The sequence below is a fragment of the Myotis daubentonii genome, chromosome 2 (genome assembly GCF_963259705.1).
Source record: "Myotis daubentonii chromosome 2, mMyoDau2.1, whole genome shotgun sequence".
NCBI lineage: Eukaryota > Metazoa > Chordata > Mammalia > Chiroptera > Vespertilionidae > Myotis > Myotis daubentonii.
The window spans coordinates 52,529,891-52,555,484 of NC_081841.1; the positions used below are offsets into that span (position 1 = coordinate 52,529,891).

The 25,594-nt window shown below is 58.2% G+C and overlaps 1 protein-coding gene across 2 annotated transcripts; it reads right to left on the reverse strand.

The window, feature by feature from the left end:
- On the reverse strand, positions 1-23,549 carry KRT80 (keratin 80). 2 transcript variants are annotated; one of them, XM_059682944.1, is made up of 9 exons: positions 22,940-23,541; positions 16,548-16,756; positions 11,238-11,298; positions 10,891-10,986; positions 3,947-4,111; positions 3,391-3,516; positions 2,560-2,780; positions 2,025-2,080; positions 1-1,898 (listed from the first exon to the last, which is right to left on the reverse strand). In XM_059682944.1, exons 1-9 carry the CDS (start codon positions 23,429-23,431, stop codon positions 1,774-1,776), a joined length of 1,551 nt encoding a protein of 516 aa, XP_059538927.1. In that variant the 5' UTR covers positions 23,432-23,541; the 3' UTR covers positions 1-1,773. The 2 variants fall into 2 exon arrangements, with proteins under 2 accessions (XP_059538927.1, XP_059538928.1); XM_059682945.1 differs by having other exon boundaries at positions 1,796-1,933; positions 22,940-23,549.
- Positions 23,550-25,594: the final 2,045 nt, after the last annotated feature.

The window sequence follows — 25,594 nt, forward strand, 5'->3', positions numbered from 1 at the left end:
TGAACAAATCTCAGTACTTTATTCATCCCTTGGCAGGGAGAAGGTGGCCAGCCAGTCGGGAGGGGTGGCTAGGATATGTTATCTATTCAAATAGCATATAGCACTGATTATGCAGAAAAGGGAAGCAATAAGTTAACAGCCACATAAGTTATGAAAAAATAATATATATATATATATTTTATGTATCTTGTATCCCTACTGAGGATTTGCTCCCTTGGAAACCAATAAATAGGCAGAGAAAAAGCAGCAATCAGCACCCATTGGGATCTCAGGATGGGTGTGTCCGAGTTCCCTCCAGCCTGAGTCAGTAGCCCTTCAGCGCCCCCGACAGGCCTGGAAGACCTGAGCCCTCGGAGGAGCCAAGGCCTCGTGGAAAGGAGATGAATGAATCAAAGAGCGGGGCTAGAAGAGGAGGGGAGGCAAGGGCAGGTAGGGAGGAGGGAGGGAGAGCGAGGAGGGGGCTTGAGGAGTGGGAGGCTAGAGCTGCCAAGATCCCCTGCAATCGACAAAGACAAAAGCCAGGAGGAAGAAAGGGGAGCCGCGCATCTTGTTGGATGCAGAGTTTCGCTTTGGTTGTCACTGGGGCTCCCCGGCCCGACTGACTGACCACAGGGGCTCAGAAGGGCCCAGACCTTCCTGGACTGCGCCTTCATCATGGCCCCGCCGGAGTCAGGGGAATGGACACGGAGGGCGGAGGGCAGAGGGGGAAGAAAAGGAGGAGCTCTGACCCCACAGGGATGGGGTGTCCCCGGGCTCCTCAATGAGTGCAGAGGAGGGCAGGGCCAGGCTGTTTGGCTTGATGGGGAGAACAGAGACGCTGAGAAGGGATTCATGGGAAATAGGCCTAGGGTTTCATGGCAGGGGTGGGGCTGGGAGCTGGTACACGGAAGCCAGGTTTCAGGCTGGGAAACACCTGTGCGGGGTGGGGAGGGGTGGAGAGCTGAGGTCCCAGGCAGGGTGGTGAACCCCAGGATGCAGGGAGGGGAAGGGAGGACCGGATTCTGCCGCTTGGGCCCAGGCTGCCGTCCAGCCTCCATCCCCCCCCCCCCCCCCCCCGGAGTTCATCATGGCAAGAATAGCTTCTGGAGAAGGTGCCGGGAGCTGCTTGGGCAGCCTGTCCATTTCTGTGTGACCTGCTGGGAGGATCCCGCAGGAGGAGGGAGGGCACAGGTGTCTGGGCTGATCACAGAGGTCCAGGCTCAGGCCCCAAAAGCCCAGGGAGCCTCCTTCCCTCACTCCCTAATACTGTCAGATCTCTGGGGAGCCCAGGTGGTGCAGGAAAGCCAGGGCACCCAGCTCCCCCAAACTCCAGATACTGGGAGGGGGATAAGCAATCCTCACTGTCCCTGGTCCATGGCTGGGTCTGGGTGAATGAGGGCACCAGCCTTGCACAGAGTTTGAGGCGAGGCGAGGCTTGAGATGTGAGTTTAGGGCAAGGGTTGGGCAAAAGGGTCAAAGGGACCTGCTCAGAGCCCTCTGTTGGGGAGAGTCTCAGAGGAGCGAGGAGGTGGAGATAAAACTGACCCCACTTCCCATTCACCCCGTCAGGAAGCCTCTGGCCAGAGGCTGGAAGGGTGGATTGTGAGCTGCTGATGCCGAGTGGAGTGACTTTGAAAAGCTGGTGGACAGTCCCAACACTCATTGTTTGAGCTCTTCTCAGTTCAGAACCAGGTTTGCCTCCCCTGGCAACCTAGAGGCTCTGAAGAATTTCCTTGAGTCCGGCTCCAGGCTCTCCTGCGGCAGGGTGACCTGGGCTCCCGGTGTCCAGCTGCCTCACTCGGAGGCCTCTGACTCCTGCAGGAGGAGCTTCTCTGACATCTCGGTGATTTTGATCACGGGGCCTCCTCTGTTCTTCTTCTTCCGGAAGGGGGCTCTGGCCAGGTGGGACTTGGAGGCAGCTACAGGGAACAGAAGGGGTGGGGGAGGGAAGGGGCTGGAGGTGTGGGGGCCACTTAAAAGGATGCCTTTGGGGTCATGACCCCCACACCCTGTCCCCCTCTCCTCTGTGGGGCAAATAGACTCACCAGTCCTGGGTCTGGATTGCACAGTGCTGACCACAGCGGCCGGAGCCAAGTCCATCCTGGGAAAGGAGGGGGAGGGAGGGATGTGAAGGGAGCCTGTGGCTTATGTCCCTCTGGGATTGGGGCCTGGGGACTGGCAGGTAGAGGGCAATTCTTGGTTGTCATCCCCAGCCCTGGGCTGCCCTGCTGTGTGACCCTGGCTCACTAGCATGTCCTCTCTGGGCCTCTGTCCCCTCTCCCTTGTATAAATGGCTAACTTTTACTGAGCGCTTATTTGTGACAGGCATTTGCATGCAGAATCACCAGTCCTCCTCACCACAGGTGGAGCATGTTTATGATCAGCCCATTTGCCAGATGGGAAAACTGAGACTTTAAGAAGCCGGGCCAACGTCTCAATTTGTAAGTGGCTGAGCCGGGACACGAACCCAGGCCTGCCAGGCTCACAGTATCGCGCTGGAGGGGCTGGCTGGCTGTGTGTGGCGCTGGCTCTCTAGTTCTCCCTCTCCCTCAGCCCCACCCCACTGTCCCCACCCCTCACCTGCTCTCCTCGCCCTCCACCAGCTTGCGGTAAGTGGCGATCTCAATGTCCAGGGCCAGCTTCGTGTTCATGAGCTCCTGGTACTCTCGTAGCTGCCGCGCCATGTCCTTCTTGGCCTGCTGCAGGGCCTCCTCCAGCTGTGCCAGCTTGGCCTTGGCGTCCTGGAAGGCCAGCTCCCCCTGCTCCTCAGCCTCCTTGATGTTCTCCTCCAGTTTCAGGCACTGCAGCCAGGAGGACAGAGGGAAGGGGTCAGCGAGCAGGGCTGAGAGGGAGAGAGTGGGCCGGGGCCAGGAGCCCACCTCACGGGTGCGTGTGGGGAGGGAGGGCTAAGCAGTCCGTTTCCCGGGTGTGGTGATGGGTTGCATTGCAGCATCAGGGAGCTCAGAGAGACCTAAGGAGACACTGTCCGGAGGCCATCAAAGAGGCCACCTGTCCCAGCCGCCCTTCTTTGAAGGCCCACCACTCCCTTCTCTCTGCGTGGCTGGCGGGAGGTGGCAGGCTCTGGGCGTGTGTGGCGGGGGCTCTCTAACAGTCCAGCAGCCCTGGCCAGTCCACAGAGCCCTTTCACAGGCAGAGGTCACGTGATCCTCACAGCCATCTAGTAGGGCAGGTGAGGGAACGGAGGCACAGAGGTGCTCAGTGACCTGCAGGCCACTTCAGCCACTTCCTCTTGCATGTACTCAGCACAAATGAGTGAGCGTCTGTGTGTATATGTGTGTGAGCAAGGGGCTGGGGGGATGGGAGAAAGAGGAAGAGAAAGAGAGGGAGGGAGAGAACATGTGTCCCCGTGTTCCTCCCCGCTCCTACCCCCAGGGTGTCCTCCAGACTCACGTGGCTCTTGATGGAGAGGATCTGGGATCGGAGCTTCTGGATGCGCACATTGAGGTCAGCAATCTCGCTGCGGCTGCTCTGGAGGCTGTTCCCAAACTCGGCTGAGCAGGCGGCCCGTTCCTCCAGCTGGAGGGCGGAGAGGGGGTGGTGGGCAAGATCTGCTCACTGTGCCCCCGCCTCAGCACCCTGCTTCTCACTCCTTGCTGCTCCTTTGACTCTCACCCCAGCCTCCTCGCTCCTACACTCTGTCCTGCCCACCACGTCTCCTGCTGGCTGCCCTAGACTGAGCCGCACAAGCTGTGCCCACACCTGGCCTGGCATTGCTGGGTGGCAGCACCACCCTGAGCTTCTGGAGGGAACAGACTGGGGGCTCTCTTGGCCCAGCACAACGCTGAGCTCTCTAATTCTCCATGCCTGCCTGGGAACTGCCTGCCGTGGCCTCTGCCCCCCCCCACCCCCCCCAGGATCTCAGCACACACCTGAAGGAGCCTCAGCCATCACTAGTGCAGCCCCTGCTGCCCTGGTGGCCTCTCCCACCCTGCGGTCCGCCACGAACCTGCCTCCGGGAGTATGCCTCAGCCTCCTCCTGGCTGCGAGCCGCGATGGCATCATACTGGGCTTTCACCTCCTCCACGATGCCGCTCAGGTCGATGTGGCAGCGTCTGTCCATGCCCACGGTCACTGACATGTCCTTCACTTGGACTGTCAGGTCCTTCAGCTCCTGGTGGCACAGACGTGGGGGGGTTCAGGGCTGGTGGGGGACACCCCATAGTCCCTTTATCTCCAAGGGGAGGGGAGGAGAGGCTCTCTGTCTTCCTGGAGAGACAATCGAAGCATGAATGCCCCCCAGCTCTCACCCTGGGAAAGCAGCTCGCCACCCCACTTGCCCACCCTTGGGCCTTCCTCGCTTCGCAGCGGAGAGGGGCACAGGGAGGACTCCTGGCTCCAGGCCTACCCTACAGCCTTATTCTCCTTCACTTTCCCCGCTGTCGGCACGGTGGCCCACCCCAGGGCGCACACCTTCCTCCTGGCCGATGGGGAAGCAGCCCAGGACATTTGGGCCTGGGGGAGCCGTTCGCTCTGCTCATGTTGCACCATTGTGGCTCCAAGCAGCTTAGCCCCACCCCCCCGCGACCCCTCCCCCCTAGATGGGGAGCTCCCTGAGGGTCTGGCAGAACCATTTCAGCTCCAGGCCCTCCACATCTGGTAAGGGAGCATCTCAGTTCGTTGATGAATGTCGGAATAGGAACCCTAGAATGATGAGGGCAGGAGTGGGCCTAGAGACTGACAAGCCTATACTCCCCACCCGAGGCCAGGTGACATCAGGGTCACCTGAAACGGGCCGGCCCCTCCCCATCCAGCTGAGGGGCTTGCCCGGCAACAATGACAATGGGATTCAACCTCAATATTTCCCTCTTCTCCCTATCCTGTAGGGTCCTCTCTGTTCCTCCTCTCTGCTCAGGAAACGCCAGCCTCCGTCCTCAGAGACCCAAAGTGGTGAAGCCCCCCATTTCCCCGGGGCTCCCCCAGGCCCGGCCTGTGCTGGGTGCCCTCCCGGCAGCCTCGCCTCCCATCCTCACCCGGCCTGCAGGAGTGTGAGCCCAGATCACAGACAGGAAAGAAGCCCAGCACAGAGGTTATGGGGACACTGGGCATGCACTTTGCGGCTCTTGCTAAGCTCCCTTAGAGGGGCAGAGACAGGAGGGGAAGCCGCTGTCCTTCTAGCCCCAGACTGGCTCTTTCTGTCACACCTGACAGCTCCTGGCCTGAATGCTCAGGGGTGTGCAGAAGCAGGTGGGGACAGGGGTCTTCCTAAGGGGCTGCAAGGTGTCCCCTCTCTGGCCCTGGGCTGCTTTCCCTGGAGGTGCTGAAGAACTGCTGGCACCTGTTGGGGGGTGGGGGTTGCAGGGGGCCCAGTGGGAAGGAGGAGGAGGCCAGCATTGTCCAGAGTCAGGTGGCCAAGGCCCCTAGAGGCCGGGAGGGGGGCCAGGCGGTGGGGGCGAAGCTCTCCCGGAGGAGGGAGGGTGTGGGGTGCAGACGTAGTTACTCCTTCCGGCACTCACAGTCCATCCTTGACCTCTCCTTCAGGCATCAGATTTTGTTCAGTGATCTCATTTTTCTGATATATTTATATTTTTACTTGTTTGTTTGAATCAGGATCCAAACAAAGTGCATATACTGCGACTGGGCCATATGTCTCTAAGTCTCTCTTACCGTAGACGCAGATACCCCTGCCATCTCTCTGTTTTTTTTTTTTTCTTACTATTTTTTAAAATTGAGAACACTGGGTTGCTTGCCTGAAAGCACCCCACAGTCGGCATTTTACGGATCGCTCTGTGTGCTGGTGTTTAACAAGCACCTCTGCCCCCTGCGTTTCTAAACACTGGCATTGGAACTGGAGGTCTGCTCCGATCCAGGTTCGGTTTTGGCTCATGACTGCATTCTGACCCTGTCTCCTGACTTTGGGCCCCTCCCTGACCCCCCATCTGTCTCTATGCTCAGAGAGGTTGTGTCTGAGCCTCTGGAGTGCCTCTGACCTGCAGCTCATACCCCTGCAGCCATAGAATGCAGGGCCGGGTGGGTCAGCTAGTGCCATGTGGGCCGCTGAGCAAGCCACCCCTCCCCTGTCTGCTCGCCTGTCGGCTGGGGACAGGTTCAGAGATGCAGCTCTGGGGTCTGCGGTCAGCAGGTGGTGGGGCCAGGGGTTCTGCATAAGGCCCTCTATTAGCACTGCCAGCCCCTGCCTAGGTTGGCATTTGTTTCGGTTCAGGAACAGGCTAGGGCAGTGATGGCGAACCTATGACACGCGAACTCATTTTTTTGGTTGATTTTTCTGTGTTAAATGGCAATTTAAATATATAAAATAAATACCAAAAATATAAATCTTTGTTTTACTGTGGTTGCAAATATCAGAAAATTTCTATATGTGACACGGCACCAGAGTTAAGTTAGGGTTTTTCAAAATGCTGACACGCCGAGCTCAAAAGGTTCGCCATCACTGGGCTAGGGCACTGTCAAAACACACAGTAGGCGGGCTCCCCCACCAGGGCAAAGGACTGGCGAAACCGCTGATGGAGCAGGGAACGCAGGAGCTTGGTAAACAGAAGCAGGAAATGGAGGGTTTAGGACATCTGCAGGCCTGTTCAGACATGCCAGCCCACGGGGCTGCACAGGGTAGAACAATGTTGCCTTGTGTGGTGTGGCAGTGCCACCCTGGGCTGGGCCCTAGGAGGATGTCACCTCCAAGTTGGCAAGAATTAAGCCGAAGTACAGTGTAGAGCTTCTCTAGGGAGCCAGAGGCTGAGGAGCTGCCACGTGGATTGGGTGGCCACGCTCCTGTGGCCCCCAGGTCTGAGGGCTCACTTAGTGGTGCTCAGTAAAATGTAGGAAGGGCACTGGGGTCTGCATGCCACCACCTCTTATAAGCTGGGTAACCCTGGCCAGTTTTTAAACCTCTCTGAGCCTTGGTTTTTTCATCTGTAAAATGGGCATAATTATAGAACTGAAAACAGCTAATGTTTACAAATACTTCCCATGTGCCAGACACTATTCTAAGGGTTTTGGGTTATAGTAACAAAATAAATCTTCACAGCAGGCCGGTGAGGTGGGTGCTATTATTCTCCTATTTTGCAAATGGGGAAATTGAGGCATGGAGCGATAAAAGAACCTGCTGAGTTCACATAATTGCTGAGCCAGGATTCAATTCCAAGCTGCTCTGACGTTAATCATTATCCCTCCCTCACAGAGAGTGAGGATTAAGTGAGATTATGCCTGGAAGGTGCGTACACGGTGCGGGGATACAGAAGGCCCGCAATAAACAGTAGCCGGGGATATTTTCGTAACTTGTGAAGGCGACGGAGCCAGGGGAAGTGTCCAGGGCAGAGCAGCCGACTCCCCGAGGCACCATGAGGGCAGGCGCCAAAGCGGCTTAGACTCAGCAGGTTCCCTTTGCAGCAATCTGCACCCCAGGAGGTGTGCCTGGCTGCAGGGGGGGTGTCCTCAGAGGTAGCTAATCTCCTGGAACCCGAGTTTATGGGTGGGGCAGGCGGAGTTCTGGCTGGCTGCAACCAGGCCCACGTACGCTCAGGATCTGGCATGCACTTTGGTAGCTGAGGGGGAATGCGAGCCTCTGTCAGCCTGGGCTTCTCTCACCAGCCTGTGCCTGGAGGTGAGGGGCAGGGGGACTGCCCAGAAGGATGCAGTGCGGACATGGGGCCCCAAGCAGGGCCTGGCCTTTGGCTCCTGCAGGCCTATCCGTGTGTGTGTGTGTGTGTGTGTGTGTGTGTTGTGTGTTGTGTGTGTGTGTTGTGTGTGGTGTATGGTGTGTGTGTGTGTTGTGTGTTGTGTGTGTGTGGTGTGTGTGTTTGTTTTGGGGAGAGGAGAGGGCTGTTTTCGGGGTGTGTGGTCTGTGTGTGGTGGGGTTGTGTATGTGTATGTGTGTGTGTATGTGTCTGGTGTGTGTGTATGTGTGTGTGTGTGTGGGTGTGTGTGTGTGTGTGGTGTGTGGTGTGTGGAGTGTGTGTGTGGTGTGGGATGTGTGTGTTCGGTGTGTGCAGTGTGTGTGTGTGTGTGTGTTTGGTGTATGTATGTGTGTGTGTGTGTTTGGTGTGTGTAGTGTGTGTGTGTGGTGTGTATAGAGTGTGTGTGTATGTTTGGTGCGTGGTGTGTGTGTGTGGTGTGTGTGTGTGGTGTGTGTGCGTGGTGTGTGTGGTGTGTGTGCGTGGTGTGTGTGCGTGGTGTGTGCGTGGTGTGTGTGTGTGGTGTGTGTGCGTGGTGTGTGCGCGTGGTGTGTATGCATGGTGTGTGTGTGTGTGTGGTGTGTGTGCATGGTGTGTGTGCGTGGTGTGTGGTGTGTGTGTGGTGTGTGTGCGTGGTTTGTGTGCGTGGTGTGTGTGTGTGGTGTGTGTGTGTGGTGTGTGGTATGTGTGTGTGTGTGTGTTTTGGGGAGAGGAGAGGGCTGTTTTCGGGGACACAGAGGTGGGCCTACACAAGTAGCCCATGCTTTGCTGATCTGGTATCTGCTCCAGAGTTGAAAGCAGCCTGTCCAGCCCTCCTGGGGCGTCTTACGTCTGCCGTGTTTTCCTTCCCCCCCGTGAGGTGGCCATGGCTGTCCCTGCCTTCGCTTAGACCTGCTCTATCGGATGCGGTGGCCACTAGCTATATGTAGTCAGAATGGAGGTGGGCTGTAAGTGTAACCTACACATAGGATCTTGAAGACTTAATATGAGGAACAAAAATAGCCCGTTAATTTTTTTATATTGATCACATGTTGAATAATTATATTTTGGATATATTGGGCTAAATAAAAGGTATTATTAAAATTATTTTTTTCTGTTCCTTTTATTAAAATAATGTGGCTATTAGAAAACTTAAAATTACATATTAAATTACATAATTACTAGTATGTATAAAATTATGTACACATGACACATGTGGCTCACTATGTTTCTGTTAGTGCCGGTGCAGAGGCTCACTGTTGGGGGATCTTTTTAGCGAAGAGTCAGTCTTGCCTTCTCAGCCTGCAGCGCAGACCTCGCTTCCTAACACCTTCACCTCGCTGCCTCCCAAAGTGCCAGCGCCGGCTCTGAGCTGAGCCCCTGCGGCTCTCACCAGCACAGCCGAGCCCTCCCCGCTCTGCAGCGCCCTCCCCAGGCCCCCCACCCGCCAAGGCCACCCAGCACACTTAGAATAAGGCCCAGAGCCCGGCTCTGGGTCCAAGCCCTGCGTGATCTGGCCCTGCCCGCTCTGCCCTGGTTCTTTCTTCGCTTTCACCACCAAACTCACTTCTGCTCTTGGTGCTTTGCACAGCTCTTCCTCCTGCCCGAAGCCTCCTCAAGCCTCCACGAGGCTGGGTTTTCCTGGTTTTGGCCTCCTCTCGCTTGCACCTCCTCGGAGATGCCCCTTGACCTTGGGGTCTAAAGCTTTCCCCTCCCTCCAGCACGATGGCATCACTGGCTTCTTTGCAGCCCAGCACTTCTCACTCTCCAAAAGGATCTTCCTTCAGATGTTTGTTTAGTTGCTTATTACTGTCCCCTCTTAGCTGAGTGGCACCCCTGCGAGCAGGCACTCTGGCCGTCTTGCTCGCCTGCTGTGATGCAGTGTCTGGCATCGGCAGGCCCGGAGGACACATGTGTTAGATGGATGAATTGGCTTTAGTCCTCATCACCAGCCTGCGAGCCCGCTACTGTTACTCTCCCCACTTTACAGGCGAGGAAACCGAGGCACAGAGCGAAGAAATAACTTGTCCAAAGTCATAGAAAGGGTAAAGAGCAAGAGTCAGGCTTGGGGTCCAAGGGCTGCAACGTCTAAATGGGACAGGAGCCAAGCAGTTCTGCAATGCTCAGCTCAGATATACGTCTGGTTATGCCTGGCCTTCCTCCAGCCACAGCTCCATACTTGTAGGACCTCCGGCCTGGCTCTGAGTTTGGGCTCTGGGGTGAGCAGCAGGGAGGTCAGATTCAGAAACACTGGCCCTGTGATGCCTGCCTCGGCTGCACCCACAGTGAATTTGGGCTGAGAGTTGTGTAGCTCTGATACCTCCTCCCTCTCCACAGGAGGAGGCCGTGAAGTTGTGGTCAGCAGCCCCTAGGACCATTTTAGCAGAACTTTCTGACTGTGGTGCCTTTGATCTCTGCTCTGGCCTTGGCTGCGTTGCCATAGCTTGGCACCAGCTGTTTGCAGTATGCAGGCTGCCACGTCCTGTCATCCCCAGCAGTGGTGCTGCCTGCTCATAGCTCAATGGAAGCATCACCCCTGCAACTTCTCACCGCTGAAACAGGAGGTGTGGAGAGGAGAACACATATCCCAAAGGATGCCAGGAGGCAGAGTGGCGAGGAGGGGCAGCGCCCAGAAGCCAGCAGCAGGGCCCATCTGCTGACTGCACTGGCTTTGCGCTAGGCCTTGCTGGGCCATTGTCCCCCCAGGCTCAGCTGAGGACTTAGGGACAAATGACAGTGTGTCTGGAGGCTCTCTGTCTGCATTTACTGGGTCATTTTTGTTTGGTAGAAGCTGGTATTGTCTTGGAACCAGAGAACCTGACTCCAGGCCTTCCCTGCCTTGGCTCAGAACAGGGAGGGTGAAGCGCGTGGCCATCAGAGCTGGAAGCGGGGGACCTGCAATCAGGCTGCCGGGACAGAGGGAGATCGTCCAGTAGGAGTGGCTGCTCAAGGCCCCCTGGCTCCCTGCTCTGAGGCCGCCTCCTGACCCTTGTCCAGATGCACCTGGTCCTCGCGTGCCCTCAGCACAAGGAGGGCACGGGTGCTCCCTGAGAGAGGCCTTTGGGGACCCTACCTGCCCCTGCTCCATGAAATACGTGACAAGGGACAGGTTGGATGATTGACAGCCGTGCAAGAAGGGGCTAGGAAACCGTTACAGCTGTGGCCAGAAACAGCGAGTGACTGTGAAGGTTCCACGCCCCACTGGACGTCCTTCCCTCCCCTGCACCCCTAGCCGTGGACCAGTCAGCTCGTGGCTCGGCAGGACACCGCCCTGTCTCCTGACCTGCTCGTAGACGGTTTTCATCAGGTCCACGAAGCTCTGCAGGCTTTTCAACTTGGTCTCCAGTTCGGTCCGTCGAAGACACTCTGTGTCCAGGTCCTGGGGGTGGGAGCAGTGGTGAGTGATGGGAGAGGGAGTGGGGGGTCCCAGGGCGGGAGTGGGGTGGGGGCCTTTGCTTCCTGGGTCAGAGGGGGATGAGTCCCAGGGGAGACCTGACTCAGAGCCTGGAGGAGGAGCAGGCGGGGCAGGTATCTCTGTGGTCTTGGGACTCAAGCCTCTGAGGGCTTTGCTGGGGGATCCGGAGGGAAAGCGGGCAGAGGGTCCCCCAGGAAGGAGCCCGGGCAGGCTACCTTCTTCAGCTGGACGAAGGTGAACTCCATGTCTGTGCGCTTGGAGATCTCATCTTCGTACCTGGGAGGTGAGGAAGGAGAGAGAGAGAGAGAGAGAGAGAGAGAGAGAGAGAGAGAGAGAGAGAGAGAGAACGCTCAGCTGGATGTGGTGGGAGCTTGGGGTTTGGTTAGCCCTCCCTGGGCGGGGCTTAGGGCTTTTGCTGTCTCATTTGGTGCCTTGTGACAATGAGCAAAAAGTAGTCCTTCCTTCAGGTGGATGGAGCCCCTCTTCTTCTATGACACAGCCCTCCTCCCCCGTGACACCCTAGTGTCGGCTCCGGGGAGGCAGGCCAACCCGTTCTCCTTCCTGACTCTCACCAGTCCTCTCCTGCTGGCATCTGCCCCCTTGCTGGCTGTGCTCCACATTCGCCTCCTCCAGGAAGCCTCTCCTGATTGGTAGCCCTTTCACCCTGACAATTTATTCCCTTATCTTTTCCCTAGTTCCTCCCCTAGGAGTCTCAGTTTCAAAAAGCTGTGCCCTGACACCTTTCAAAAGAGGACATTCAGAAAGCCAAGAGACATATGAAAACATGCTCAAAGTCACTAATCATCCGAGAGATGCAAATCAAAACAACAATGAGGTACCACCTCACACCTGTCAGACTGGCTATCATCAACAAATCAACAAACGACAAGTGCTGGAGAGGATGTGGAGGAAAAGGAACACTTGTGCACTGCTGGTGGGAATGCAGACTGGTGCAGCCACTATGGAAGACAGTATGGAGTTTCCTTAAAAAACTGAAAATGGCACTCCCATTTGACCCTGTGATCCCACTTCTAGGAATATATCCCAAGAAACCAGAAACACCAATCAGAAAGGATATATGCACCCCTATGTTCATAGCAGCACAATTCACCATAGCTAAGATCTGGAAACAGCCTAAGTGCCCATCAGTAGATGAATGGATTAGAAAACTGTGGTACATCTACACGATGGAATACTATGCTGCTCTAAAAAGGAAGGAACTCTTACCATTTGCAACGTCATGGATGGAACTGGAGAGCATTATGCTAAGTGAAATAAGCCAGTCAATGAAGGAAAAATACCACATGATCTCACTCATTCATGGATAATAGAGACCATTATAAACTTTTGAACAATAATAGATACAGAGGCAGAGCTGCCTCAAACAGATTGTCAAACTGCAGCGGGAAGGCCGGGGAGGGTTGGGGGGCAGGAGGTAGGGGGGTAAGAGATCAACTAAAGGACTTGTATGCATGCATATAAGCATAACCAATGGACATAAGACACTGGGGGATAGGGGAGGCTAGGGGACTCTCTAGGGCGGGGGGATAAAATGGACACATATGTAATACCCTTTGTAATACTTTAAGCGATAAATAAATAAATGGAAAAAAAAAAGCGAAAAAAAAAAAAAGCTGTGCCCTTGGCCAGGCCTGAACCAAGCATCCTGCTTACCCCTCGCCCTCTCCCACCTCTCCCCTTCCCTGCAGCCCCTCCCTCCTCCCTTCTGCTGGATGGTAGGACACCATCCATCGGGTTCCCTCCAGAGGGAGGGCAGGAAGAATGTGGACTCCACAGTCAGACGAACCCTCAGTGTGGTTTTGGGCAGGAAACGCCATCCCTCCTTCCTTGAATCCCTGGACTACCAGGGGTGTGCCTGTGTGCACGTGTGCATGTGTGTGTGCATGTGTGTGTGCATGTGTGTGTGTGTGCCTGGGGCCGATGAAGTCCCCTCCTGACACAATGACAGACGTGCACAGTCAGTACCCTCTCTCCTCCGCTTTGCCCCCTTTGCTCAAGTCCACCTTGTGTTTGGAACAAGGACACTGTTGGGAGGGGAGATGGGTCCCCGCATCCCTGACCTTAGCCTCTTCCTCTAGTCCACACGGCTGTCTTGGCTCCCCGGGGGGTGGGGGTGAGGGGTGTCGGCCAGCCTTCCCGCCCCCTGCATCCCCCCAGCCCTGCCTGCCCCGGGGATGTGGGGGTTCTGTTGCTTCCTGTGTGCTTCCCTCCTCCCCAGGGAATTCCTGAATCACCGGGGCTCTAATTACAGCCGCCTGCCCAGCCCCTGACCTCCCAGCCAGGCAGCGTCACCCCTCGCCCACATCAGCTGCTGGACCTGCGCCCTCAGGCCTTCTTTCCCGCCTGCCTTTCCGAGGAGCGAGGAGTAGAGGGACAGACCCAGGGGTGAGAGCCCGCAGGGCGCTGGGTCTGAAACTCAGTGTGCTGCCTGGTCACTGCCTGGGCTTCCAGCTCCTGCAAGGGGCTGCAGGTCACGGTGGTGGGCGGAGGGCGGGTCAGGGACTTGCCAGGGTGGCTGAAATGCCCAAGAAGCTTCACCTCAGAGTCCTCAGCCAGGCAGGCTGCTGGTCCCATTTCACAGCTGGGGAAATGGAGACCCAGAGAAGGGCCCGGAGGCGCGTGGGGTGTCGAGCCCGGGCCCAGAGCCAGGCCAGGTGGCTCCAGTCTTGCTTCCTTGCTCACCAGCTGGGTGACCTTGCATAAGCTACTTGTGTGTGTGCCTCACTCCCGACAACGGTGATGTCGTGAGGATGAAATAAGCAAAAACATGACGTGCTCACAGCAGGGCGTGGCGCCTGCTAAACCTACTGCTACTCCGACCACCTTAGCTCCGTTCTCTCCAACGCCAGCCAGGCCCTCAGCCCCTCTGCCTCGGCCTCCAGCATTTTTGGAGAGAAACGGGGGAGGCCTCATGGCAGAGCGAGAGCACAGGAGGTTCTCTCTGCACGGCCTTTACAAACCCTCCGGGCCAGGCTGACTTGAACAGGCCTCCCCCTGGAATTGGGGGGAGCCCAGATCTGAGCAGCCCCTTATGGCCTGGCCCTCCCCACACAAGCCTGGGGGTCAAACCTTTCCCTGTCTCCCCTCCCCTCTGCCGGCCTGGGGAGCTCTGCCCGCCTGGGAGGGCTGTCCAGTTGGGGCCTCTGTGGTGCCAAGCTCCTCTTTACCCCTCCCTGCCTTTCCCCTCCCTCCCCAGGGGCTCCGCTGGGTTTGGGCCCCAGGTCACCCCTCAGCCGGGTGCTCTTGTGAAGGGAACAGACTGCACAGCTGTCTCCCGTGGACCTGAGGCGCTCGCCGTGGCCTTGAGCGGGCTGTGCCTCCAGGGCCTCTGCTTCACTTTTAGTAAGTAGACGGGCTGGCTAGCTGGTCCCTGGGGTCCCGGCTACGTCCAAGCTTTGGGAAGTCTCCCTCTCTATAGAGGCTGAGGTTTGCCATGCCCCCCATTTCACCTCCAATCTCTGTCAGTCACCAGCTCCCAAACCCGTTCTCAGCCCTCTCAGCTCGTCACCCGCCCCCCCCCCCCCTCTCTGCCCAGCTTGTTTATATCTAGGAGGGAAGCTGATCTCATCGGCCTTGAGGAGGCAGGGCACACCCCTCCCTGTCAGGGCTTGGGCTGGCGTCTCCCGGCTCCTGGGGGCCCCAGGCTTTGCAAGGCCAGGTGGCAGCTTCCCGGGCTCTGGCCTGCAGACCCGGAAGCCCTCTGGCCTCACTCCCCCCAACTCAGGTGGGTTCCCTACCTGGAGAGAGGATGGGAAGCCCTGAGCCTAAATGTAAAATCAGGCGGCAGATAGAAACCAGGCGGCGGGCCAAATGAGGGGGCTGAGCCAGATCAGAACAAGTAGTGTTTGTACAGAACTTCCAGTTACAAAGTATCTCTGCAGATGCGATCTGGCTGGGCTCACGGGCGCAGCCTCTCACCCTGGATGACATGGGCTGGGATGGGTTTTAGCTGGGATGGGTTTTAGCACGCATGGCTCTGTGACTGCGGACCAGCCCCTGTCCTCTCTGGGCCTGCGATTCCTTTCGCATGTAACCCATGTCCTCCCACCAGCTCTGCCATTCTCTGATCCTTTGAGGGCCAAAGACCTACTAGATACCAGTGAAATGAGTCATAACTTCCCCCATTACGGTCAGAATGGGCAATCAGATTCCTTATGTGTTTATCTAGGACCTGGGAGAGAAGGGCTGGAGTAGAGGAGACCTCCAGGCCAGGGAGGGGCCCAGCCATAAGGACCAGTCCTGGCCAGGGTTGCAGATCACGCCTGTTGGCTGGAAAGTTCCCGGCAGACTCACAGGTGAGGAAACCGAGGCCCCAGAGTGGGGGGAGCATCCTGTGTGACCATGCCCTCTGACTGTGGCCTGAACAGAGGTGATGCGGAGAGGCGACGGGCAAGCTAAGCCCCAGCCCAGGTCCCTGGACAGGCTGCCCACACCCTCCAGCCCTGTCTGCTGGCTGCTCAGGTCAGAAGGGCTTGGGGCAGGACCCAAACACTGGAGGTGGAGAGGGGGTTGAGCCTCAGCCTGTCCACCCCTCGCCCTGGCTGGAAACCAGACCTGAGAAGGGGGTGAAGGGGGGGTGCCCTGCCCAGCCTCCGTGTCCGTGAAGCCCTGGCCACTGTCTGATCGGAGAGGGTCCTCTCTCCTCTGAGCCACCCATGTGCGTGGTCTGCCTTTCTAGACTGGCCAGTTCAGCCCAGGAAGCCTGCATCAGGGACGGCCCTGTGTGCGGGCACTTCAGCCTTCTAGGGGTAGGAGGGTGGCCACTCATCGCCACACTGAACTCTCGACTTGCTCCTCACACCAGCCCCAGCTGGTATCAACCCACACAGGAGGAAACTGAGGTTCTCCTGTTAAACAACTGGACAGAGGTCACAAAGCTAGGGTGGGAGGGGGCAGGGAGTAAGTCACTTTCAGTCTATACCTAGACTAGGTCTTTAACCACTGAGCTTTCCTGCCTGCCAGCTTGTCCCCCAAAGTCCTAAAAGCATAGTGGAGGCTGGGGCTGTGTCTCCCCCATCTCTCTGGACCCCACTGAGGTCGGCACACACCACCTATAGATGATTGCTTCTCAATTCCAACAAAACCCACTGCTTCCGTCTTCTGCCTGCACCCGCTCCCTTCCCTGGCAGCCCATCCAAGCCCATCGGGACTTCCCACTGCCAGTGGGACCTGAGCGGAGAGCAAGAGTGTTTATGGGCACAAGGGGAGGGGACAGGGGACAATGGCTGCGATGGTGCCCAGGGGTTAGCTGTCAATCACAAGCCTGACCTAGTGTAAGAGTCACTGTCTGGGGGTGGGGAACTGTGGGTTCACTGCTATATTCCCTTGAAACCTAGAATACTGCCCGGCACATAGTAGGTCCTCCGTAAGTATGTCTGGAGTAAAGAAATGTTTCTTAAAGAAGCTTCCTCTTTTTCTGGCTTGAGTGCCCTGGACCTTGTTCCTGAGGGCAGGCTGGTCCCCACCCCCAGTCCCTGCCCACCGCCCCCGAGGGTGCACGCTACCTGATCCGAGACTCCTCGACCTTCTCCAGCATCTGCAGCAGGTTGGCCTCCAGCTGCCCCCGCTCCTGGCTCACTGTGCGCAGCTCCTCCTGCAGCCGGCCCTCGTACTTCTGGTAGAGGTGCCCAAGGTCAAAGGCAGTGGAGCCCTGGCTCTGCAGGAAGCTCCAGCGCGTCTCCAGCAGCTGGTTTCGCTGCTCCAGGGCCTGCACCTGGGAGAGCAGGAAGGCTTCGGTGACAGGGCCAGGGTCAGGCCCGGAGGCCCCAGGACCGCCATCGCACCCCCTCTGGGGCTCCCCTGGGAAGCGGCAGCTCATCGGCTCCCTGCGCCTCTCTGGGCCCTCACTCAGCACTCAGATGGCACCTCCAAGGGCTGATTGCTCCAACTGGAGATGGTGAGATAAGGAGGGATCGGAGAGAGGTGGAGCCAATTAGCAAAGGTTTCCTAGGGGAGGCGTGGGGCCAGCTAGATGAAGGAAGGGGCCAGGGTGTGAGTGTGAGGGCTCTTCGTGCCCGCCTGGGGCTTGGGTGGGAGACCCCAGGGAACCTGAGGTGTCAGAGGCCCATCTGCCACCCCCCTCGACAAGCCTGGTCTCATCTTGCCTTGGAAACCCAGCAGGGTAGGGCCTGGTTACTACTTAAGTGCGAATCCTCCTGGCAACCATGGGCTTGTAGCCTTGCGAAGCCTCAGTTTCCCCAGCTGGAAGTTGGGGATAATGTCACCTGCCCTGCCCACCTCTGTGGGCTGTTGGGAGGAGAGCTTGGGATGTACTTTGAAATAGAAACAAGAGCAAATGCTTCTGTGGCTCCTTCTGGGCATCAGGCCTGTTCTAATGCTTCACATGCTTAACTCATTCAAACCCCACCACAACCCAAAGGGGTATTGTTATGAGTTGCACCTGCCCGTGAGGAAAGGCGGCACAGAGAGGTGAACTTGCCCAGGGTCACAGGATTAGCAGGTGGTGGAGCAGGTGTGGACTCCAGTGAGTTTGGGTTTAGGATCTTTTAACCACTGCAACCTACGCCTCCTGTCTGCTGCTGGGCCACCGTGGGCCCTGCGCCCACCTGCCCTTCTGCGCTGGCTTCTGCCTCTAGCTAGGCCAGGTGCGCCTTGAGGATAGAGGCTGGGGGCTCTGGGCTCAGCTGCTCCTCTCAACCTCCGCCTTCTTCACACTCTCCTGCTCAGACTGCTACACGGGCACCCTCAGCTTACTCCTCAGCCACCAGCAGGCCGCCAGCGTCCCTCCTGCATCCTCTCCTTCCCTCACCCAGTCCAGGCTAGCCGGCCTGGGCTCCCCTGCCTCTTCCCCACCCTGCCTGTCCTCTCCAGGCTCCAGCCTTCTTGGGGCCTACCCTTCCCACCACTCCAGTCCCTCCCCAGCCCAGATGTGCCCCCACCTCCCCACCTGCCACCGCTCCCCCCCCCCCGCCCCATTCCCTCAGTATGAGGCCCTCAGTTTATCTGCTCCTCACTTGTCTGGACCCACCACCCTCCCATCAGACTGACAGCCATCTGCTCCCTTCTTGGGGTCCCTAACCCCTTGGAGCCGGGACAGGGATAGGCCACGGAGACAGGAGGGCTGGCTGGGACAGCGTGGGCTGTTGTGGTCATGAGGATGCTGTGATGACAGCCCCATGGTGTTCCCTGTGACCGCAGGCGAGTAGCTGGGCCCCTTGCTGCCCACTGCGGGCACCAGCTCCCAGAATCACAGCCAGGAGCCTTGGTCCGTACCCTTCACTTACAGAGGAGGAGACGGGGGCCCAGGGCAGTCAGGTGACTTGTCCAGTGTCTCACAGCAACTTGGTGGCCCAGCTTCCCAGACAGGCCCATCTGATGGTGGCTGCCTACTCTGGACAGTCAGGGGTTCCCTGTTCCTCCTGAATTTGGGTTCCTGGTGGGCCTCTCTTTCTCTGCCCTGCTCACATCCCAGACAGTCTGATGCCCTTGGGAAGTCCCCCTTGGCATTCCAGTGACAACGCCGGCAGGAATAGTGGGATGATCCCCGCTCAGTCCCACGGGCACTGGGAAGTCCTGCTTGAAGCTGACCTAAGCCTACCGTCTGCGTCTGCGGTAGTCGCAGCCAAACAGGTTCCGTGGGGATGGAAGTCAAGAGGGTTTCTGTCGTACTTGTGTGTGTGTGAGAGAGGGCTGTTGGAGGGGAGGTATCCTCTTGCCCCACCTTTGCTCCGTTTTGACAAGCAGGAGCCTTGTTTACAGTGAGGGTGGGGTGCGAGGAGAGAAGGTTGGCTCCTTCCTCCACCCATGAGCAGCAGAAAACCCTTCACGCCAGGCAGTCCTTCCCGTAGTCTGACCCCAACGCCCTATGTGCAGCACTAGCCTCTGGAGAGGGGGTGCGTTTGGCCAGCCAGTGCAGCCAGAGGGCATCCCCCACCCCTGCTGCCCCTGGGGGAGCTGCCTGTTGTCTCAGTGGTTGGGGACGGAACGGAACCCCCTCCCAGTACCTTCCCACAGACAGGCTCCTCCCTCTCCGCACAAAGGCCTAGGGAGGTGCCAGGTTAATTGTCACCATCCTCCCAGGCTGCTGAGCACTCACCTCTCCTTCCCCTTCCTCCCCATCTGGCTGCCCCCCCTGCTCTTAGATCACCGGGTGGCAGTTCTAGGAGGGACCTCAGAGAGCAAACCTGCCTCCCATTGTACAGATGAGGAAACTGAGGCCCAGTCGCACAGAACTCACTGTCACTCAACTCCATGCTGCTGAGCAGCTAGACCAGGGTGGGGAGGGATGGTGCTTTTTTTATTTTTATTTTTCTGGGGAACTGAGCAGCCCAGGTCCCCAGCCCATGGGCTCCAGGCAGGCGAGCCGACAGGGCGGTGTCCTTGGGCATGCAGGTCCTATTCCTCAGGTGAGGGGTTTGTCAGATCCCCTGCCTTCAGCCAGAGGTTGGCTTTGCCCAGGGAGCCCGCGGGCCTCTTGGTCAGGAAGGGCTGGTATGTGCCTTCCTGCGTGCAGGCAGGGCCCGGTTCCGGGGACTTCCAGAGGTCACACAGGCCTCTGGGAAGACATGGTGCCACCCCCTGTCTCCAGGCATGTCACCACCCCTCTTAGTTCCCTACTCAGACTGACTGCTGGCCCCTTTCTCCTGCCCCATCTCCCTCCCTTCTGTGGTCTGCATGTGAAGGTGAGCGGCCTGCCAGCGGCCTCTGCGGGGTGGTGACATGGCCCTCCCTGCCTCCCTCAGCCTCCTCTCCTGCTGCTGCTCCTGCTCACGCCCTCCTCCCGTGGCTGCCGCTGGACCAGCCTTCCCACTGGCATGCTCTCAGGGCCTCCCTCAGAGCAGGAGGCACGGGAACTACAGGGGGGGCAAGTGTCTTGCCCAGGAGGCACAGCCTGCGAGTGGAGGAGCCAGCACTGCTCCAGGCCTCTTGCCAACTCCTGGTGGTCTTCCCCAATACCCCCCCTTCACCCCCTCTTCTCCTTCTCCACGAGCAAGGCCCTCATGGCCTTTACAGGAGGTGGAGAGGGACTGGAGCTGACAGATCTTTCCCATGGAATTGTGAGTCAGGGCCAGAGGGCTGGACAGGAAGGTGGAACTCTTGGGAGGTCATCCCCACTGGCCATGTACTTCAGAGTAGGACTGCAGGCCATGCCTTCACCAGCCATTCCTATGAGGGGGCATCCTCTTGGCCATGGCCTAGAGCTCCTCCCTAGCCCATGCAGTGTGTGTGTGTATGTGCGTATGTGTGTGCATGTGTGCATGTGTGTATGTGCCTATGTGTGTATGTGTGTGTATGTGCGTATGTGTGCATGTAGGTGCGTATGTGTGTATGTGCGTATGTGTGTATGCGTGTGTACGTGCATATGTGTGTATGTGTGCGCATGTGCGTATGTGTGTATATGTGTGTATGTGCGCATATGTGTATGTGCCTATGTGTGTATGCGTGTACATGTATGTGCGTGTGCGCGCGCGCGCGCGCGTGTGTGTGTGTGTGTGTGACCCCAGCCCACACAGCACGTTATTCCCAGACACCCCTCAGAGGCCAGAGCCTCCTCACAGGCTCCCTGATTTCTCTCCATGCCACAGAGGGACAGAGGGGATGTGAAGCCAGAGGGCCCTCGCTTGCCCCTTCTCTTTGCCTAGAGCCCCCACCCCCACACTGGTTATGGCATCTCGCCCCCAGCCCACACATCCCTTTCAAGCCCCATGCTGCACTCGTACCCACCCCCTCTTCTCAGGCTCCTGCCTGGAAGGGGCTAATGGGCGGGGCCCATGATGGCGTTTCAATTGGACAAACAGCACACCTGGGCATGGTAAGTGCTTTATGCATTTTTTTCAAAAATGATCCCATTTGATTATGACAAGCCCATTACACGGATGTGTACCGAGGCACAGGGAGGTTAAAGAATTTTCCTGGTCAGAGGTGGAGCCGGGATTCAAACCCAGTAATTTGGCTCCAGATTGCACACGCTTAACTGCTCCCTGCTTCCAGTCAGGCCCTCGTGGCCTTTACAAGGAGTCAGAGAGGGACCTGGGCTAACAGATCGCCTCAGAACGGGTGGGTCAGCCGAGACTCCTCAGGCAGAGCCCCAGCAACCAGGCCCCCGGAGGCCGGCACCCAGGGCTCCCTGCGTCCACCCTGGGGAGCACCTGTCTCAAGGTCCAAGCTGGAGGGTCGGGAGGCTCCAGTCCTGCTAAAGACCTTCGAGGGCATTGCCTTGGCTCCTGGGCACAGGACCCCAACCCCTCAGGCCCCTCCCTGTACCTGCTCACCCTCTTGTCACCCCCCCCACCCCCCCACGGCAGAGGCCCAGAGTAATATCAGCTCTGGAGTTCAGGGAACAAGCCGCCCATCTGAGCCAAATTACATAGCTCATGAAGCATTCCTTTTAAGGGATTAATCTGGGTTAGGAGAGGAGGTGGCTCTGCAAGGACCTGCCTCCCCAGGGCAGCAGGCTAGTCTGCTCCTAGGCCAACAGCCCTCAGTGCAGGGCGCTGCAGCCAGCCAGGGCTCCCCACCCCCCACCCCCCACCCCCCACCCCCACCCAGGCACTCCAGGTATGGAGGCAGGAATGCTGGTCCGGGCACGTGAACGGGAGAAAGAAATGGTTCCCATCTCAAAGGCTACTGGCTTTGTGTCTCACAGACCCGAGTTCAAGTCCAGCCTGTAGATTTGCTGGTTGTGTGACTTGGGCAAGGCACGCAGGCTCAGGATGGGCCGTTTCCTCATGTGCACAGCGAGGGAACCAGGCCTGGGGGTGTTGTGTGTGGGCTAAACGACACGCATCTGCTAGGTTCCCACAGAGAGCCAGGCACAAGCGATGCTCTAAACCTGCTGCTCTCTTCCCTGGGCCCCTCTCTGGGAGCACCCGCCTCCTGGGGACACGCAACAGCAGACAGAGGAGCCCAGAGGCAGGGAGAGCAAGGAGCAGGCGAGAATGAGTCAGGGCAGAGGGGTGGCTCTGGTCTCCTGGGGGGGCGAGGGGGGGGCTGCAAGAAGGTGGAGTTTTCCTCATCGGAAAAATGGGCATAAAATGACTTCTTTCCTAAGGTTGTTGAAGGAAAGAGAGATAAACATGGAGGCGCGCAGCACAGCGCCCGGCACGTAATAAGCAATTAAGTAACAGCAGCTCTTACTGTTGTGACTATTACTCTTGGGCAGGGCCGGAGGGAGCAGAGCTGAGGGCTGGTCAGGAGAGGTTTCTGGAAGAGGCGAGGGAGGAGCAGGTTGGAGATGTGGACAGGGCTTCCCCAGAGCTCCTGAGGCCCTTGCCCTGGGGCAGAGGGGACACGAGCGCCCAGACCAGCATGCGGCCGCGGCATCGGCTCTAGGAAGTCAGGGCTCCGGGGACTCAGTCCGTCTGCTCGGGTGGGGGCCTGGCTGGCTGCCTGTCTCTGACTTGAGCATCCATCCCCTGCATTCCTATCTCTTGACTCCTCCACTGCACCCCACTCAGCGGCCTCCTTCTTTCCGGAACCCCACACGCCCCCTAGGCTCCGGGGTGCTCCTGACTCCAGGAAGCTGAGCAGAGCCCGAGGGCTGGGCAGGAGGCTGGACCCTTGGGAGGTCATCGCCACTGTCCCTCTGCTCTGGAGTCGGACCGCAGACCATGCCTTCAGCTATTCCCACGAGTGGGCATTCTCTTGGCCATCCTCAGAGCTCCTCCCTAGCCCCTGCCTGGGGGGAAGGTGACCGCAGGCCGCACAGCACATTATTCCCCAGACCTCTCTCAGAGGCCCTCCTGGGGTCTCTTTCCCCCTCCCTGCCGGGATGCCTCGGGGACATCCCTCCACATCTCTGCTCAGAGCTTGCGGAGCTAGCAACGCCGGCTCCCCATTGGCTGGGGGCAGGGGTGGGGCATGATGCTCGAGGAATAGAGAATTCAGCCACCTGCCAGTCCTTACCTCTCTGGACCCTCTTCCCACGCTCACTTACCTTGCCAATCAGGGAGGCAAATTTATCATTGAGAACCTTCATCTCCTCCTTTTCTTGGTTCTTCTGCTGCTGGATGGCCGGGTCCACCTTGAAGTCCAGGGGCACCAGCAGGCTGGGGTTCACCGTCACCTTGGGGATGGTGCCCGCTGACCAGCAGCCAGTGAGGCTGCGAGAGCTGAAGCCCGGCCTCAGGGCTTCGCAGCCGCCCCATTCCGAGGTCCCAGGCCGGGGGCCGCCCGCTGGAGTCACCTCACAGCTGCTCAGGCTGCTGAAGCCAACGACGCAGGAGCGGCAGGCCATCGCGGCCCCGGGCCTGGAGCGGGGCGGGTGCAGGGATGAGCGAGGGAACCTCTGCGGGGTGGCGTTGGCAGTTGGCTCCCGTCGCAGGCCGGGCAGGCTGGGGACTGAGGAGCAAACACCTGTCGTACAGTGCTCATTAGCTGCAGGAGGGCGGGCACCTCCCAGCCCGACCAACCTGTTAGATGGTGACATGATGTGGTGCCCCGGCCCCTCCCCCCGCACCACGCCTCCAGGCCCGGGATCTGCCTTGCTGAGGGGGCAGGTCACAGCCCCCAGCCCAGCAGGGCCTGGCTTCAGGGAGGGGGGGGCGAGTCTGAGCTGGCTGGGTAGGGGCGGGAGGCGGCAAGAGGAAGGGGCGATTCAGCAAGGAAGGAGAGGAGAGAGAGAGTGTGCGCCTGCCTCTCACCGCAGCCCTCACTGCATACCTGAAGGCTGACGTATCCAGGCCCACATACTTCTGGAAAGGATGAAGCAAGCGCAGGCCCTGGGCTCCCTCCCGAGTACAGGGCATCTCCCTGAGTGTAGGGCTGCCATGCCGGGCGGGCGCCATGCCAGCCTAGCCTTGGAAAACAACACCTTTGTTATTTATTTTCCAGCTGCCCGAGAGTCTCCCTGGCTTATCTACTCCTCTGCCATTCTTCCTGCCTCCCCGCCCCCTTCCTTCCTTTGGTCTCCCATTTATTAAGCACCTACTCTGTGCGTCCCACTGTTTCAGAGGCTGGAGAGGAAAATAGATGGTCCAGGCCAAGAGCCTTTGGCTTTAGACACGTGAGACGTGGGTTTAAGACCCAGCTTGGCGGCTCACCGCGGGCGTGACCTCAGGCAGGTTACTTGATTTCTGTCCTCGGGTGTGAGATGGGTATGGAACTACCAATCCCACAGGAGGTGGTGTATGCAGAGAACTTAGTGGGGGCTGGCGCAAAGCCCCAGGAAACGGTGCTAAGACCAGTGCCTGCCTTCTGGGAGCTGAGTCTGGTGGGGGAGACAGTTATGGCCCAATGTTGCCCTGCCTCAAGGGCCATAAGAATGTGCCCCTGCCTCCCCTCTTCCCATTCCTCCGTTCTCACTTCTGCATCTCCTTCCCCTGTTTCATTTTAAATATGAAGTAAAAATAGAAAGATAGCAATTTGCTCCTACAGAGCCTCTGATGGGGCAGGGGAAGGCTCAGCCTCTTCCCTCCCCTCCGCCCCCCGCCCCCCACTCCCTCCCACCTTCCTGAAGTTCCAGAGGCCCACTCTTCCCCCTCCACTCTTCCCCTCCTGGGCCTGCTTCTTCCTCCCTCCCTGGCCTGATGTCCCTGGATGCTCCCTCCCTGGCTGGCTGGCTCCGTGTGCCCTCCTTGGACCTGGCACACCACCCTGGGTGGAGGGTCACCGCGGAGAGAGTGTGTCTGAGAGAGAGTCAGGGGTAGAAGGGCTCTCAGCCCCTCTGGAACTGGAGGAAGAGAGGCACATTGCCCATTCCAGGCCTCCTGCCGCCTGGGCCAGACCTCCTTCCCACACGGGGCGTTTCTGGCTCACTAAGGTGCAGGGATCTGTACCGAGGGCAGGAGCCGATCCTGAGGCTGCATCCCAGGCTCTGATGCTGGGGTGAGTGATGGGGTCACTGCACTGCTGTCTGTTTCCACTTCTGACACCACTGCCACATTGGGCACACACCTGCAGGGCCCTGCCCAGTGTCCCTGACCTGGTATCTGGATGGCATGTGGTCAGACTCAGCACCCTGCCCTCCCCACCCAGCTGCCCCTGTACCCTGTGGGGAAGCGGAGGGCAGGCAATGGCATTGGGTGACAGCTGGCAGGTCAGATATGTCCCAAATGCGTTGCATGGATTAGCTTCCTTAATCCTCATTAGAGGTAGATGCTTTCCTTCTCACTAGCCGGGTTTACGGAGGCAGAGACTGCGTCTCAGAGGAGTTAAGTGACTGTCTAAGGTCCTGGTGCTGGACTTGAGCCCAGACAGTTGGAGCTACGGGCCCTTCCTCTCATCTTAGCCTCTGAGCCCGACGACCCCTGGAAGGGGCAGTGGATAAAAAGGGAAGCTCACTTCTTACTGTGTGGGACTCAGCTCTACCTTCTAATCTTCTTCTTCTTTTTAAATTCTTTGATCCTCACCTGAAGATACGTTTTTTAAAAATATATATTTTTATTGATTTCAGAGAGGAAGGGAGAGGGAGAGAGAGACGGAAACATCAGTGGTGAGAGAGTATCAATGAGAAGCTGCCTCCTGTACACCCCACACTGGGGATCGAGCCCGAAATCTGGGCATGTGCCCTGACCGGGAATCGAACTGTGACCTTCTAGTTCATAGGTGAATGCTCATCCACTGGGTGATATATTTTTTTAATTGATTTTTA